This window comes from Lepus europaeus, chromosome 4, assembly GCF_033115175.1.
Source record: "Lepus europaeus isolate LE1 chromosome 4, mLepTim1.pri, whole genome shotgun sequence".
Lineage (NCBI taxonomy): Eukaryota > Metazoa > Chordata > Mammalia > Lagomorpha > Leporidae > Lepus > Lepus europaeus.
The window spans coordinates 36,578,659-36,596,200 of record NC_084830.1 but is presented as its reverse complement, the minus strand read 5'-3'; the positions used below and the strand labels follow the sequence as shown (position 1 = coordinate 36,596,200).

General features: G+C 36.3%; 1 protein-coding gene across 6 annotated transcripts in view; it reads left to right on the top strand.

Moving 5' to 3' along the window:
* OXR1 (oxidation resistance 1) overlaps window positions 1-17,542 on the top strand; it is a 485,930-nt gene that overhangs the window by 453,610 nt on the left and 14,778 nt on the right. For 4 of the 6 annotated variants that reach the window (XM_062188113.1, XM_062188114.1, XM_062188115.1 and 1 more), the window contains one exon: window positions 16,684-16,764. The exons of the other annotated variants lie outside the window; for them this stretch is intronic. In XM_062188113.1, coding sequence (XP_062044097.1) covers window positions 16,684-16,764 — 81 coding nt within the window. The remainder of the gene's footprint in view (window positions 1-16,683; window positions 16,765-17,542) is intronic. 6 annotated transcript variants of the gene reach the window in all.

Below are 17,542 nucleotides of genomic sequence, written 5' to 3'. Positions count from 1 at the left end.
AAGATCCCCATTGGCATAGTCTAAAGTATTTAAAAACCCAAATTATCTTTCAAGTCTGTTTTGGGGCTCATTTAAAACTGTATTTAGCTTCATAATTTATATGTTACAATATAAAATAAAATCTAAAATTTCTGATCATGAAGTAAAAATGATGCTACAGTAAAATGAGTAAATTTTATCCTGTCAGCAGGCCCCATGATACATTATTGTATCTCTGGGCTATATCCTCATCCACCCAACTACCAGCTTCAGGGATTCAGTGGTCCATACTACAATCTTGTCATTGTCTTAGATTTCAAAGTGTCACATGTGTTTTGTATGCCAGTCTTGGCTACTTGACTGCAAAGGCCTCAGCATTGGAAATTTTTAAGCTAAAATAATTTGCCTCTTATCCTTTGTGTTGGCTTTTCACTCCTTTTGATGCAAGAGCTGGGAGAATAAGTTTTCCAAAAATTTTTCATCTCTAAAGCTAATTTTATACCACATGTAATTCAATGTCTCTATTCCATACCTAATAATGAAAACATTCATAAGATGATATATAAAAACATTTAAGAAACTGGCTTTACTAAATCAGTTTCAATTGATGTGGTAGTTGATCTCCCAAGCCTATGCTTTTTGATTTAAAAAATGTGTTAAGGTTAAATGTCAGTAAGTGATAATATATTTTAGTGTCTTTTATTTTAAAATGATTGATATTAGAAGAAAATTATTACAGTTTACCCCATTCAAACTTGTTTTTTTTTAAAGTGTTGATTTAAAGAGAGAAAATTGTATGCATTCCATATAGTTATATTTCCAAGAAAACAATCACACTGCCCTCACTCTCCTGCTCTCCCCAAGTTTCCCTCCCTCCTTCCCTATACTCTCTTCATCAGTTTTTGCAAGGGCATCATTTTAATCTACTCTGCATTCACAGGCTTAATTCAACACTAATATTCAACAAGTGAAAAGTAGGGAGACCACAGTTATATAAGAGTATAAACATGAGCTGAAAATGACAGTCATATGCCAAATTGACTTTTTCATTCCTGTACATTTTTTGTTTTCTATATTAGCTGCTACATATCATAGAAAGCATAATGATTTTGTCTTTCTGAGATGGAATTATTTCACTAAGCATAATGGTTTCCAGTTACATACTTATTTTGCAAAAGACAGGATTTAATTCTTTTTTATAGCTGAGTAGCATTTCATTATGTATTTTGCCACAGTTTCTTTATATAGTCATCAGCTGATGGACATCTGGGCTGATTCCGTATCTTAGATATTGTAAATTGAGTTGCAGTAAACATGGGGTAATGTATATGCAGTTTACATAGCCTAATGGTTCTGGCTAAAACTTACAAAACTGTATTGAATAGCAGTGGTGAAAGTGGACATCCTTGTATAGTTCTGGATCTTAGTGGAAATGCTTCCAACTTTTCCCCACTCAATATGATTGCTAACTGTGGCTTTGTCATATATTGCATTGATTGCTTTGAGGAATGTTCTTTCTATTCCTAGTTTCCTTAAGGATTATATCATGGGAGGGTGTCATATTTTATCAGATTCTTTCTCTGCATTGCTTAAGATAATCGTATGGTATTTATTCTTCAGTTTGTTAATGTGTTCATTTGCATATGTTGAGCTATCCCTGCATACAAGGGATAAATCCCTTTTGATCTGGGTGACTGATTTCCTGATCTGTTGTTGGTTTCAATTAGCTAGAATTTTGTTGAGGATTTTTGCTGCTATGTTCATCAGTGATATTGATCTATAGTTCTTTTCTTTGAAGAATCTTCTTCTGGTTTTGGAATTAAGGTGATGCAGGCTTCACAGAAGGAGTTTGGGAGGATTCCCTCCCTTTCTATTGTTTTGAGTCATTTAAAAATTGGAATTAGTTCTTTAAAAGTCTGGTAGAATTCAGCAGCGAAGCCATCCAATCCTGGGCTTTTCTTTGTTGGGAGAGTCTTTATTACTGAATCAATCTCCATCTTGGTTATTGGTTTGTTTATGTGTTCTATTTCTTCATGACTCCATTTTGGTATATTGTATGTGTCCAAGAATATCCATTTCTTCTAGGTTTTCCGATTTGATGGCATATTGATGTTTGTAGTAATTCCTGATTTTTTTTTTTTTATTTTATGGTTTGCATTGTTACATATCTTTTGTCATCTTTGATTTTACTTTTTTAAAATTTTTTAAAGATTTTATTTATTTGAGAGGTAGAGTTACAGACAGAGAGAGGCAGAGACAGAGAGAAAGGTCTTCCATCTTCTGATTCACTCCCCAAATGGCCGCAATGGCTGGCGCGGAGCCGATCTGAGGCCAAGAGCCAGGAGCTGCCTCTGGGTCTATAGGAGTTCTGTATGCTTCCTGTACTTGGATATCCCTTTCTTTATATAAATTATGGAACTGTTCTGCTTTTATCTTGTTGAAAAGGCCTTCTCTCTTTATACACCTTCAAGAACTCCTAAGACATGTATGTTTGGTCGTTTGGTAGCATCCCATAGATCTTGAACACTATTTTGAGTTTTTCTAATTTTTTTTGGTCTGCCTCTGACTTAGATTGTTTTAAAAGTAATTTTTTCTGTTTCTAATTTTAATTTTAATTTCTAGTATGCACCATTATAGTTATATAAATCTAAAATAGTTAACCTGATCTTAGCATTTCAAGACATAAAATATATTGTGTCATTATTGGATTTGGTTTTTTGCTACTGTATGGTGTTTCCTTTTATGGAGTTAGTTCTGTTTTCATAGCTGTCAGTACTGCTGAAGCTTCTAAGAAGCACCATATAAAGGGTTTTCATTATTTGGTTAGTGTCTAATTTCTCCATTAGTGAGTCTTCTGGTATTCTCTCTATTTAACACATATTTTTATCTTATTTTAAATTATTTATTTAATTTGACAGGCAGAGAGACCTACATACAGAGAGATAAACAGAGATCTTCCATCCTCTGGTTCACTCCCCAGATTTCTTCAGTGGCTTGGCTAGACTGGGCTGGGCTGAGTGTGGGGGTCAGGAACTCAGTCTGGGTCTTCCACAGGGTAGCATGGACACATAGTCTTCAGCCATTACATGTCGCCTCCCAGATTGTACATTAGCAGGAAGCTTTAATTGGGAATGTAAGCCATTCCTCAATTCCAGTCACTCCAGTATGGGATGTGAACATCCCATGTGGCATCTTTTTTTTTTTTTTAAAGCTTTTATTTAATGAATACAAATTTCAGAGGTAAGCTTTAGTAATCTAGTGATTCTTCCCCCCATACCCACCCTCCTATCCCCACTCCCATCCCACCTCCTGCTCCCTCTCCCGTCCCATCCCATTCTTCATTAAGATTTGTTTTAATTAACTTTATATACAGAAAACCAACTCTAAGTAAAAATTTCCACCATTTGTATCCACATAGACAAAGTATAAAATACTGTATGAAAACAAGTTTTACAGTTAATTTTCAAAGCACAACTCATTAAGGACCGAGATTCTACATGGTGAATAAGTGCACAGTGACTTCTGTTGTTGATTTAACAACTGACACACTTATTTGTGACATCCAAGGCTGTTGACATGCATGAGCTGCCAAGGCTATGGAAGCTTTTTGAGTCAGCAGACTCTGTCAGTATTTAGACAGGGTCATAAGCGAAGTGAAAGTTCTCTTTTCCCTTCAGAGAAAAGTACATCCTTCTTTGATGGCCCCTTCTTTCCCCTGGGGTCTTGCTCACAGAGATCCTTCATGTAGATAATTTTTTTGTCACCCATGTGGCATCTCTAACCACTCTTCCAAAAACTTACTCCTCATTTTGTTTCTATTATTATTAAGGCACAAGTAATACCAAAATTATCTCTTCTAAGCATAACCAGTGAAATGCATGTGGAATTGATTGATCAATAATGAAGGAACTGTTTAAAGTAGCAACACACATACCACATTTTTTCAGATGAAAGCAGTTTTTTAAAAATATATTTGATACTGGTTAGTAATTAAATAACTCAATAAGAAATTTAGTAATTCTGAAAAAGGTAAAAATCAGAAGGATTAGAAACTTAATTAGAATTTATAGGTTGATATAAGCTGTCTTATGTAATATTTCTGTATTAAATATCTGTGTAATTGTAAATATATGTTGTAGGCTATTCATATGTTTTCTCTGACAGCATTTGACACCCAGGGGTTATGCCTAATATGGTCTGACTATTGATATTATTAAAAATTACCTGAGGAAAGTTCTTTTCTTTTTAAAGACTTATTTGTTTATTTGAAAAGCAGAGTTAAAGAGAGTGAAAAGGAAAGCAAGAGAGAGACAAAGACGAAGAAAGAGCACAAGCATTCATTCCTCTGTTTCACTGCTCAAATGACTGTAACACCTGGAGTTAGGCCATGCTGTAGCCAGGAGTCTGGAACTACATCCAGGTCTCCTATGTGGGGGCAGGGGCGCAAGCATTGAGGCCATCTTCACTGCTTTGCCAGGTGCATTGGCAGGGAGCTGGATTGGAAGAGGAGCTGCAGGAACTCTAGCAGTGGTTCATAGGAGATGCTGCTGGTGTTACAGGTGGTAATTTAACCCACTGAGCCACAACATGAGCTCCAAGGAAAGGTTTGACTAGGTGCTTTGCTTTTTCTCTGTTAACAATATTTGCCTCAATCACTAGCCAAAAGTCACTAACTATACAATTTTCATTGAAAATCCAAAATGTAATTTAATATAGATTGTGAGAAGAGAAAGAATAGGCTGAAGACAGACTAATTTATGATTTCACATATTAAAACTCTAAAATATTACTGTAAATATTTGGTAAGGAAGATTTTATGTAACACTTTTGAGTAGAGAAGTCCCAATATAATATAAGCTAATCCAGTAGTTTTCCCAATAAATTAAGTAGGGGGGAGAGATGATTAAATTGACTACATGAATTATTAGGGCTGTTTATATTCAGCTAGTAAACTGATAGTATTTTAAAAGTGCCTCATCTTATATTCTATTGCACACTAATAACAAATTGACATCTGTTTCAATATCAGAGATATTTACACAAATGATTTAGCAATATGAATTCTAACTATAACAAAGGGCAGATGGTGTTAGCCTAATGGTTAAGGCTCTGACTGAGAACCTATACCCCACATGAAGTATCTTGGTTTGACTCTGCTCTAGCTCTTCACTAAAACTTCTGCTAATGCAGACCCTGGGAGGCAGCCAGTGATAGTAACTGAGTTACTGCAGTGCACTGGGAGACTGGGTTGCGATCTTCGCTCGCAGCTTCATTCCTATGGCCCGGCCCCAGCCATTGAGGGCATTTGGTAAGTGAACCAGCTAGTGGGAACTCTCTCTCTTTACTTGTCTCTTTCTTTCTGTCTCTGTGCCTCTTAAATTTTTTAAATAATAATAAATAAATATTACCTTAAGAAAGACTTACTGAACTCATTTTGTTTGGCAGGTACTGTTTTATGATTAGTCAGGGTTTGGCTTCTAGAAACAGAAAACTACACTCAATAGTTTTAAACTGTTGGTTCTTCAGGTATGATCCTCAGATCATCATCAGTGGCAGCATTTGGGAATTTTGTAGAAATGCAGATTCTTAGACCACATTCCAGTCTGCTTAATTAGGAATTAACATTGTGAATTAGCAAACACTCCAGGTGATGTCTGATACAAGCTAAAATTTGTGTATCATTGGTTTAGCTCTGTATGGACCCATTCTGTCTAGATTTGGAACCAACCACCTCAGACACACATGGTTGGAATGATAACTGAGCAAAATCAAAGCTGCATTAGAAAGTAGGGACAAGGATGGCTGCTGAGTAGGAAATCAACACAGTAAGCTATGCTATGCTTGATGTTTTTGTTTAGTTTTTAATATTTAATTTAAACCTCATTTTGGAGTGCAGTATTTTTAGATTTATTTATTTATTCAAAAGGCAAAGTAAGAGAGAGAGAGAGAGAGAGAGATCTATCTATCTGCTGATTCAGTCTCCAAAATCCTGCAACAGCCATGGCTGACCCAGGCTAGGTCCAGGAGCCAGGAACTCTGTCTAGGTCCCCCACATGGTTGGCAGGGACTTGAATATTTTGGCCATTGTCTGCTGCTTTCCTAGGTTCATTAGTAGCAAACTATGATGGGAGTGCCAGCGTTGCAAGTGGTGGCTTAACCCACTGTGCCATTATGCTGACCTCCCCTCCCTGTTACACACACACACGTATTATTTATTTATTTTTTTTTAGAATATAAGGCTGAAAGTTATGACAAGGTTTCAAAATGAAGACTTCCTCCTCCTGACCCCCTAAATAATTGTTGATGGTCACATAGGGTGAGTTCATGATGAGGTGGTAGGATGTGGACCACAATGTGCCATATATATAAGGAGAATGTAAAATCTGCATGGAGATGATGATAATGTGCCTATGAAACTCTGGAAGAGGGATCTTAGGTAATTCCAGAGGGGATGACTGGAGGCAACAGGAAGGGACGGATAGCTGGTGTGTAGGGAATGGAGTGTGTCTAATGTGGCATGTGCTGTTCCTGTCCAGGCATAGGTTGGGATGTGGAGAAAGAAGATATGAGGATATGGGTGAGATACAGTGTTGTGTTTAAAAAGTTGTGTGTGTGTGTGTGTGTGTAAGAGATGCCATTGTGTATGCACATAGTAAGGTAAAAGGGAAGGAGCCGGTTTACCCTAAAATGAAAATATTCAGAGGTACAATTATGGTATTGGTATTCTAGTTAAAATGGAGCTTTAGATTTAGTTCCTTTCTCATGTTTAAAAATATTAATTTCTTTGGTTGTATTAATCATAACCACTAATTAATAAAGTATCCATAGGGCATAGTGAATATAAGAATCTCAAGAAATACAATGTTGGAAAATGAAGTTTGAATTGGGGCATATTATAGGCAAAGAAATTTTCTAGTCACTTTGAATATTTGTCTAGAATTTGTTCTTAGTAGATTAGCTTTATTTTTACATAGTCATTCTACAAAATTTGACAGTAAGGAGCCTAAAACGATATATTACTACTTAAAAATGTTAACAGAAAAGATAAAATTTTACAGGATTCTTTGCTGAAAATAAAGAACAGAATTTTAAAACTATATGAGCAAACAAAAGTGTTGAAATCATTTATGTACTTCTAAAGGGACTCTGGAAATTGTTCTTATGTTTTTTGTGACTGAGTTACTTTCTGTATATTTCTTAATATACTGGTGTTTCGAAATACATGCTCTGTGTCTTTAAAGTTTTGAGCCCTTTCTTTGCACATTTGTGTACAGTGCAACCAAACTTAAGCCTGGGAAACCCTCTCTTCCCTCCTCAGTTTCACAGTCTCCACTCAGGACTATTTTTGCAGTGAATACCACTTGTGATTAGCTCCCTGTCTTGTCAATCAAATCTTTGTCTCTAGCAAACTGTTTTGTCACTGTAGTAGGGCTCTGGTGCTGGAAATTTATCTTTGACAGAGGAAGAATGCTTTTGAAAACAGTTCTTACGTGATTTGATGTAACTTAATTTGTTCTCGAAAGGAAATGTCTCGTCTCTGGTATGGGAAAAAAGGCAGAAGACATCAACCAATTAATCACAAATATACTCTGGTAAATCTTAGTCAATTTCTATATGTACTAGTCATTTTATGGTGACATTATGTAAAATTGTGCAATTTCTGAAAGTTTAAGCATTGAGAGTATTTGTAGAGTACATAATTGTATGATTGTAGAAATTGCCTTTTAGGTTATTTTTGTTAGTTCTAAGTAATAAAAAAAGAAATTATTTTGCTTTTTGAAAGTGTTTTGTTTTACTATTCTAGACCAACAGGAAGGTACAAAATCTTAATTGCTGCCTTTATGCTTTTTACTTAAGCTTAACTTTATAGGAAAATACTCAGAATTTTTTCCATGCTTAAAAATAAATTGAGTAGAACAGACTAAATTAATTTTTATTGACTAGATCCCGAACTCGATACTTTTATAGTATTATTTATTTAAGGGCATAATTTTAGCCATTCTTGAAAAAGCTGTTTAAAAAGTTTCAAGCAGTGCTACCTAATACAAAACTTAGATATTCTAGTAAAGGAAAATTTCAGTCAACTGTACTATTTTAAGAATTCTAGTTATTTTTCAGAGTAAATATCTGTACATTCTTTGTTATAAAATGTATTGCCCATTACTCTTTCTGAGGTAATCCATGATAATATTTTTCCTCATGAATGTTAATTTTATTTTTGCTGTAATTACAAATAACGTAAATAAGGCCAGTTATAAACTTATAACCAGAAATGAGTTTGGGACATCCCCAAAGCAACCTGCTTCTCTTAAATGTTAAGCGTGTCAAAATACCAGCATGATTTTGACTGGTGTTATTTTTTATTATAATTTCTGATTTTTTAAAATATTTATTTATTTGAAAGGTACAGTTATAAAGAGGCAGAGGCAGAGAGAGGTCTTCATCTGCTGGTTCATGCCCCAGATGGCCACAATGACTAGAGCTGGGCCCATCCAAAGCCAGGAGCTTCTTACAGGTCTTTGGGTGCAGGGGCCCAAGCACTTAGGTCATCTTCTACTGCTTTCCCAGGCCATAGCAGAGAGCTGGATCAGAAGTGGAGCAGCCGGGACTTGAACTCGTGCCCATATGGGATGCAGGCACTGCAGTTGATGGCTTTACTTGCTAAGTCACTGCACCAGCCATTAGAGTTTTGTTTATATATTATATCAGCATATAGAGATTTAGGTATCTGAAATGCTTCATTTGTAAAATTCATGATCATTTATTTACAAGGTTATCCAGCGAGCACAGCTTTTTTTTTAAATCAAGAATAGCCCTGCTATTCACATATATATTTTTAAGTTTTAGTTTGAATAATCACTTGTCAACTGTTTGGTAGGACTTCAGTACAGTTTAATACAAACAAGCAAAATAACTAGTGACTGTTTTGAATTTTATAGGTCACTATAAGGTACATCACACACTTACTACACTCACTGATTCCTATTCATTCATATTAGGGGCTGGTGTGTTATTTTTTCAGAAATCTTATCTCTTGCTTGAGCAAATGTTAACAGCTTGCCAATACAAATAGTTTATGTATGTATTATTTGATATAATATTCACAGTAACCTTTATAGTCCACTGGATATTGCCCATTTTAAAGAAGTGGAAACAACCTGGCGCCGTGGCTTAATAGGCTAATCCTCCGCCTAGCGGCGCCGGCACACCGGGTTCTAGTCCCAGTCAGGGCGCCGGATTCTGTCCCGGTTGCCCCTCTTCCAGGCCAGCTCTCTGGTGTGGCCAGGGAGTGTAGTGGAGGATGGCCCAAGTCCTTGGGCCCTGCACCCCGTGGGAGACCAGGATAAGCACCTGGCTCCTGCCTTCGGATCAGCACGGTGCGCCGGCTGCAGCGGGGTGGCCATTGGAGGGTGAACCAATGGCAAAGGAAGACCTTTCTCTCTGTGGAAACAGAGACATGGAGTGGTTCTTGACCTCAGCTGTCATGGAGTATACACAGTTTGACTAGCACATTTTTTGCTTCAGCAGGATGCTTTTTAAGGTTTCCTAAAATGGTATATTATGGTTAGTTCTGATGTGTAGGTATCTCAGGTCTCAATATGCTGGCTGTTTCCCTTGCCATTTTTAAAGTGACTATCCTAGGAGCTGGAGGTCAAGAAAAAGACTTGAGACAATTGAGAAGAAAATTTTAAAAAAAAATTAGCTGTTCTTTCAGTTGTTTTGTAGATTAAGATTCCCTATAAGGTTTTACTCAAATGGGCTGTTCTGCTTTAAAACTGAAAATAGAAAATGGTTCTCTTAGGAGAATAATTTGTTTTAGAACAAATGAAATTTGACCTTTTTGGACTCGCTATTTTGTAGATTGTTAGAATTCTTCATGTCATTGTTCAATAGATTAGTATTTAATAGACCTCAGTGATAAACCATCTTACAGAACTAGTAATAATATGGCCATATGTTTCCATAAACCTTGGCAGTTTATATATTTGAATATAGTAGAACACCTGAAGTTCCCAGATACATGGTAACTTGGGTGTAAAACAAAGCGATTTTTTCATTTTATTGAAGAGTGAGGTCTCAAAGATACTACCTTCCTAGCAAAGTGGAATACACCATAGATAAAAGGTATGGATTTAACATTACCATGGGAACCACGTTGATCAAGCATGATTAACTGCCCTTGGCTTAATTTATTTAAGGCTGAATTAAGGTTTATTCTGAATGTCAGTTTTAATCTCAATCAACAACTACTGGAAGGTAATAATATATTTGTAACTGATGTGTCATGCCTCTTTTGTTTTTTGTCAGTAAGTTGTAGTTTGCTTGAAAATTCTTTAGCTTATTTTATAATAAGGTTTTATACTTAATCATGTTAAAATGACAAATTATTTAATAGCAGCATTATTATCTGTATCGTTATTTCACAAATTCTGTCACCTTTTTAATATAGGCCCTGATATTTGAAAAGATAAATTTTTATTTGAGTTTTAATGTATGAGAATAGAGGAGAAAAACATTCATCCTTCATAAATTATTTACACCTGTGCAAGTATTGGTTTTCAGAATTTTAAGAAGAGTTTATTTGAATATAAAATTTTTTCAAGTGGTCTTAGCTTAAGATTACAATAATGATGATAAAAGTATTTCTACTGACACTGTATAGTAAGTATTGTTAAATACTTAACATGAGTTTACCTATTTAATCTTCACCTTCACAAACTTGTTAAATATTACTTTATCCATTTTACAAGTGAAGAACAGGAAGCATATAACAGTCTTGCTCCAGCTAGTAGGAGTTGGGGCTAAGGTTTCAATCTAGGCATTTTGGCCCCCGTTCATGCCCATAAACTCTTTGCCATACTCGCTCTTTTTTTTTATTTTTTTTTCTTCTTTTCTTTTTGACAGAGAGAGACAGAGAGAAAGGTCTTCCTTTGCTGTTGGTTCACCCTCCAATGGCCGCTGCGGCCGGCACATCTCGCTGATCCTAAGCCAGGAGCCAGGTGCTTCTCCTGGTCTCCCATGCGGTGCAGGGCCCAAGGACTTGGGCCATCCCCCGGGCCATAGCAGAGAGCTGGCCTGGAAGAGGGGCAACCGGGATAGAATCTGGCGCCCCAACCAGAACTAGAACCCAGTGTGCCAGTGCCTCAAGGCGGAGGATTAGCCTGTTAAGCCACGGCGCCGGCCCATACTCGCTCTTAAAATCTTCAGAATGTGAAAAGGATAGGGGAATTATTTCAGACATTTAATATTTCAGAATCTATTTTATATGTACCATATATATTGTTCGTTCCTCATGAAAATTAAATTATGAATATGATTTCTATTTGAAAATCCAGAAATTAGGAGTTTAAATAATGTTGTGGAAATTCATAAAACTGTAAAAAGCAGAATTGAAATTAAGGAAATGGTTTACACCCAAATCCAGTATTGTTTCCAATGGATTGTGATGCCTACCTGCAGTAACAGAAAATTAATATTAACTAGTATTTATGTGGGCCTTATTGTAAGTAACACATCATATACTCTCTGGTCACTTAGAACTGATTTGAAAACAGACTATATTCATACATCTGCAGTATAGAAAAAAATTTCTTTATGTATTTGACTCAGTAGTCAGAAAGCTTATCTATTACCTATGCAAGTTACAAGGCATTATAAAATGAGTGTCTGAAATCACTAGCCAAATAAGAACTACAGCATTACTAATACATGTGTGTATGCCTGTGTGCTTTTTCTCGGTCTTCTTGAATGCCCTCCCCAGCTGGGTAAGCACCTCCCTCAATTTCAGCCTTAGTATTTCCATGAAATTAGATTTTTTAAAGATTTATTTTATTTCTTTGAAACACAGAGTTACAGGGAGAGAGAAGGAGAGAGAGACTCTTCCATCCGCTGGTTCATTCCCACAGTGGCAACAATTCCCGGAGCTGGGTTGATCCCAAGCCAGGAGCCAGGAGCTTCCTCCAGGTCTCCCATGTGGATGCAAGGGCCCAAGCACTTGGGCCATCCTCCTCTGCTTTCCCAGGCCACAGCAGAGAGCTAGATGCAAAGTGGAGTAGTCAGGACACAAACCAGCGCCCACATGGGATGCCAGAGGTGCAGGAGGAAGCTTAACCTACTAATCGGCCCTGAAAGAGAGATCTTCCATCTGATGGTTCAGTACCCAAAGTAACACAGTGGCTAGGTGTGGGCCAGACTGAAGCCAGGAGCCTAGGACTTCAGGTCTCCCACGTGGGTGGCATCTTCTTTTGCTTTCCTAGGAACGTTAGCAAAGCGCTGGCTCGGAAGTGGAGCAGCCAGGACTCAAACCTCCTCTCATATGAGATGTCAGCGTTGCAGGCAGCAGCACTACAATGCCAGCAATAACATTTTTTTGTTACGTTTTGTTTTTCAAAGAATAATTTCAGATTTACAGAAAAATTGAATGAAAAATATGGAGAATTCCCATATTCCCTCTTTTCCTTGACTCGGTTTTCCATATTATTCACATTCTGCAGTGGTGTGAGGTATTTCTTGTTAATTTATGAAGTATTCCATTATCACCCAAAGACCATTGTTTATATTAGGTTTCATTTTTTGTCATATATTCCGTGGGTTTGGACAGTGTACAGTGACACGTTCTACAATTACAGGGTCACATATTATGATTTCACTGCCCATAGTATGATTTCGCTGTCCTAAAAATTCCCTGTGCTATACCTACTCATTCCTTGTTACCTTTCCCTGTACACTGGAAATCTACTGATCTCTGTTTCTATGATTTTGCCTTTCCCAAAGTATCATATAGTTGAAATCATACAGTATGAGCCCTCTTCAAACTTCTTTATAGCAGTGTGCATTTAAGATTCCTGTATGTCTTTTTCCCTGACAGCTGCTTTCTTTTTAACACTGTTTACTACTCCATTGTATGGATGTATCAATTTGTTTATTATTGAAGGATACCATGGTTGCTTCTATGTTTGGGCACATACGTAAAAAAGCAAAGTGTCATGTGTAGACTTTGTGTGAATATAAATTTTCATTATTTAGGTCCAGCATTATATGGTAAAGGTCATGTTTAGTTCCATGAGAAATTGCTAAATAATCTTTTAAAGTAGCTGTTCCATGTTGCATTATGCCAGCAATGAATGAAAATTTCTGTTGATCCACATTGTTGTCAGCATTTGCTGTCACTGTTTTTAATTTTAGCTATTCAAACAGACGGGTAATCGTATCTCCTTGTTTTAATTTGTATTTTCCTGATGACATATTTGCCACTTAGCATGTATTCTTTGCTGAGATGTTTACTCAGCTGTTTTGTCCAAGTTTTAATTAGGTGGTCTGATTTCTTATTTTTGCATTTTAAGAGTTCTCCCTATACTTTAGATAACAGTCCTCTATCAGTTTTATGTTGCAAAGATTATCTTTTAGTCTGTAGTTTATCTTTTTATTCTCTTTGACAGTGTCTAATTTTAATGAAATTCATCTTACTACTTTACTCTCTCATGATTATGCTTTTAGTATTTTATCTAAAATTGCATGTTTAAACCCAAGGTCTCCTACATTTTTCTTCTTTCATATTCAGGTTTGTTTTTTTTTTTTTTTTTTTTTTTTGACAGGCAGAGTGGATAGTGAGAGAGAGAGACAGAGAGAAAGGTCTTCCTTTTTGCCGTTGGTTCACCCTCCAATGACCGCTGTGGCCGGCACATCTCGCTGATCCGAAGCCAGGAGCCAGGTGCTTCTCCTGGTCTCCCATGTGGGTGCAGGGCCCAGGGACTTGGGCCATCCTCCACTGCCTTCCCGGGCCATAGCAGAGAGCTGGCCTGGAAGAGGGGCAACCGAGACAGAATCCGGCGCCCCAACCAGGACTAGAACCCGGTGTGCCGGCGCCGCAAGGCGGAGGATTAGCCTGTTAAGCCACGGCGCCGGCCCTCATATTCAGTTTTTAAATTCATTTGAAAGGCAGAATGACACACAGAAATCTTCCATCCACTGGTTGATTCTCCAAATGGCCGCAATGGCCTGGGCTGAACCAGGCTGAAGCCATGAGCCAGGAATTTCATCAAAGTCTCCCACGTGAGAGGCATGAGCCCAAGCACTTGGGCCAGCTTCACTGCTTTCCCAGGTGCATTAGCCAGGAGCTGGATTGGAAGTGGGGCAGCTGGAATGGAAATGGGCAGACTGTGCTATATAGTTGATTGCTTAATCTTTTGAGGGTCCCTGCCTTGATGTAAGAGAATCAGATGTAGCACTTAAGCTTTGTTGGCTCTATTCCTTAAGAAATGACTTTTTAGCCAGATAGTGAATGTGTTTTTAATTGAAAGGTGTTGGATTCCTCAACTGTGTATATCCTATAATCTGAAGTGCAATATGGGATATTTTGTAGAAATATTTCTACTTAGGTATGACCTTTTACCAAGGATATAGAAATTAATGTAAGAATAATTCCAATATCATCATATATACTAGGAGCCCACATCTCTTTTTTTTTATCATTTTTTGAAAGAGCTGAAAGTATATTTCTGTACTCATTTTCAACGCCCCCTTCTCTGTTAATTCAGACTTTTTGAGTTTCTTCTATGTTTGCTCATCAGGGCATGAGTAAGTATGTACAGTTAAAAGAATCAGTGAGTTTATAAGTCCTAGAAAAAAATACTTTTCACATTTTTTAAAAAAATACGAATCAGAAAACCTACATTTGTAACATTAAATAAACTGACTACTGAATGCTAAAAGCTTAGACTTCTGATAGTGGCTTATTCTTTATTAATTGATGCCAGTACAATTAGGTCATAGTTGATCCTTTTGATAAGCATAATTCAATTTTACTTCTTTTCAACAGTCTGTTTCCTATGGGAAAAGAAGGGATTTTAAAAATAGATTCAAAGTCACTCTTAACTAGAGGAATAGAAGGAAGGCATAGGAGTAAATAAATCATGATTTGAAAATTTCAATGTCATGGAGAAAAAAAATTAATATCCACTAGAAACATTTGTAGATATCTCTGTTGCTGGCCATTGGCAAGGCTATGATTTTAATTTTTAGTGCCTATTTTTTCTTCCATCTTTATTGAAAATTCTGTTGTTTTTCATTGAAAAGCATTTATTCAATATTGAAGTTTAAAATTAATTTCAGAAGAGTCAAAGTATGCAAAATAATTGTGATCTCAGACCTGATAGCAAAACTAAAAGCTATAAATTAGGAGAATTTCAGCCATTGTCACCTAATTCTTAGGGTAACTGGTAAAAAATTAGCAGCTTCAAGTGGTATTAATAGTAACTGTCATGTATACTGAGCACTGCACTTAGTCCTTTATATGTATTTTCTCATTTAATGTACCTAAAACCTCTTTTTGGAAGTACTCTTATTTCCATTGTTTCATGAAGTAATAGATAAAGAGGGGGTAAAACCCAGGACCATCTAACCCCAGAGCTAGGGAGCATAACCACTTTGGGTTTCTTTGTAAGTTCAAAGTAAGCCCCCATATTGTATGCATTGTTGTTTTATAAAAGTCAGTATGATAATACCAGAATGGGAATCTGTCCAGTTTCATTTTCTCTTTTCTACTCTTGGATGGTTCATAGTTTTCAACAGGTTTGCATAGCTTTTCACACCTTGATATTTGCTTGTTGCCAGTTCATTTTAGTTGGCTAGAACAAGATTCTTTTGAAACCTAAATTAGAACTCTAGAGTCTTCGTGGGCAACTTGGTTTAACTGCATGCTGTTGCCAGAGTGTCTACACACAATCTGTTCTGATTGATACAAAAATATCACAGGAGAATCAGCACATATTTATGACACCACTAGAATCTACTGTTATGATTATAGTTTCTGGTATTATTGTCATGATCTGAAAGAGCTATAACTCCTGAGGCAACTTTAGAAAACTTGTCTGTTTTTGTGGGTTTTCTGTAATAGTGTTTATCTGTCATATATGGCGTTCACATTTCAACACTTTGTAACAGATTGTTCTAGGCACTTAGAGAAGATGCAGAATTTCCTTAGGGAGTGTGCAGGAAGTTGTTAAGTTAGCAGTCACAAATAACTGCAGTAATACAAATCACGAAGATATAAAATAGAGGAAAGGCAGAAATTACAAAGGCATCATGTAAAAAGATTACACATACCTTAGAAGCTACTGATGATTAGAAGAGGTTTTGAAAATCTATTTTTCTTACTGCCGTATATTTTAAAATGAACTTCATATCCCTTTCTTGCCTCTCTCTCTTTTTTGTTTTTCCTGATACACATGGTTCTGTTTGTTACCTGTGCCAAGTTCTTTCAGCATGACTGTTAGGATATAATATGTGTGAACTCAGATGATTTGGAGGGGATAGTTGGAACTTCTACTGTTTGTAAATAGGAGGACCATTTAGATTTTAGTTGTTATCTTTGATGTTAGCAAAGCATGTTATGTTTCATATAGTGGTTCCTATACAAAAATGAATTTCTGTTAGTGAATTAAATCTGGCCAGTCTATATGACATAGTGTCATCATTAAACTTTATATTATCAGCTAGTTGGATGTAGTGGTAAAATTCTTCATTGTGTATTATTTCACTTCAGTTTGATATGACTAGGATTTTAGAGTGGAGTGGGGAAAGAAACCCTGATTGTAGTTCTCTTTCCCCAGTTAAATTTCTCTCTCTCTTCTCTTTTTTTGGAGGTGGGGGGACTGTTTTCCTCAACTGTCAGTGGAATTATTGTCTTCCTGTCTCCACATTCAGGTAGTGTCAGTGGCTGAGTATCACCGCAGGATCGATGCTCTAAATACTGAAGAACTGCGCACACTCTGCAGACGTCTCCAGGTGCCCCCTTCAGTAGTTTAAACCACTCAGGAGATTGACTGCTCCCTGTTTTTAGTGTCCTTTCTCAGGGCAAATCTAACTTTTGAAAGATTTGTCCTGACAACAGCACTAAAAAATGCCATTAGGAAATTCCTTTCTATACTAAATATTATACCATTGCCTTAAAGAGCTATAGAGTTATCTTTCCTGTCATCTTTTCATTTGAAAAATATTCAGAAGAATTTACTGTCACTTCAGAGCTATTCTCAGTACTCTGTTTCTTTGAGTGATGAGTTTTCATTTAATTTTAACATTAAAAAGTATCTGATTTTGAGATTGAATCTTTGCTAAAGAGAATCTGAAAGATACGGTTCTATGGGAAGATTTTTTTAAAAAAGTAATGGATAGCAAGGCCTAAATATTTTCTCCTTTTTAAGGCTACTTCAGTTGGATCAACCTGACATCAAATGTCTTAATTAAAAAAATTGTTTTTTGTTATTAAAGCACTCCTAGTTGCTATTAGAAATACTTTGGAATGGAATAGGTTAGCCACCAGAACTAAGAAAATTATATAAAATTTGTAAAATTTAAAAATATAATTTAAAAATGTGATTTTCTAGAAACGAGAAAGCAGTGCACTTGAAAACTCATTTTTCAGTTTTGTGTTATTAGTTGTCTGTTTTCTTCTTAATAAGATATACTTTCATGGCTTTGCAATACCTACTTAATTTCTTCTTTTAATCTTCTAATGCTGCTTGGATTTTCTTTTTTTTTTTTTAACTTTTACATCATCAAAATA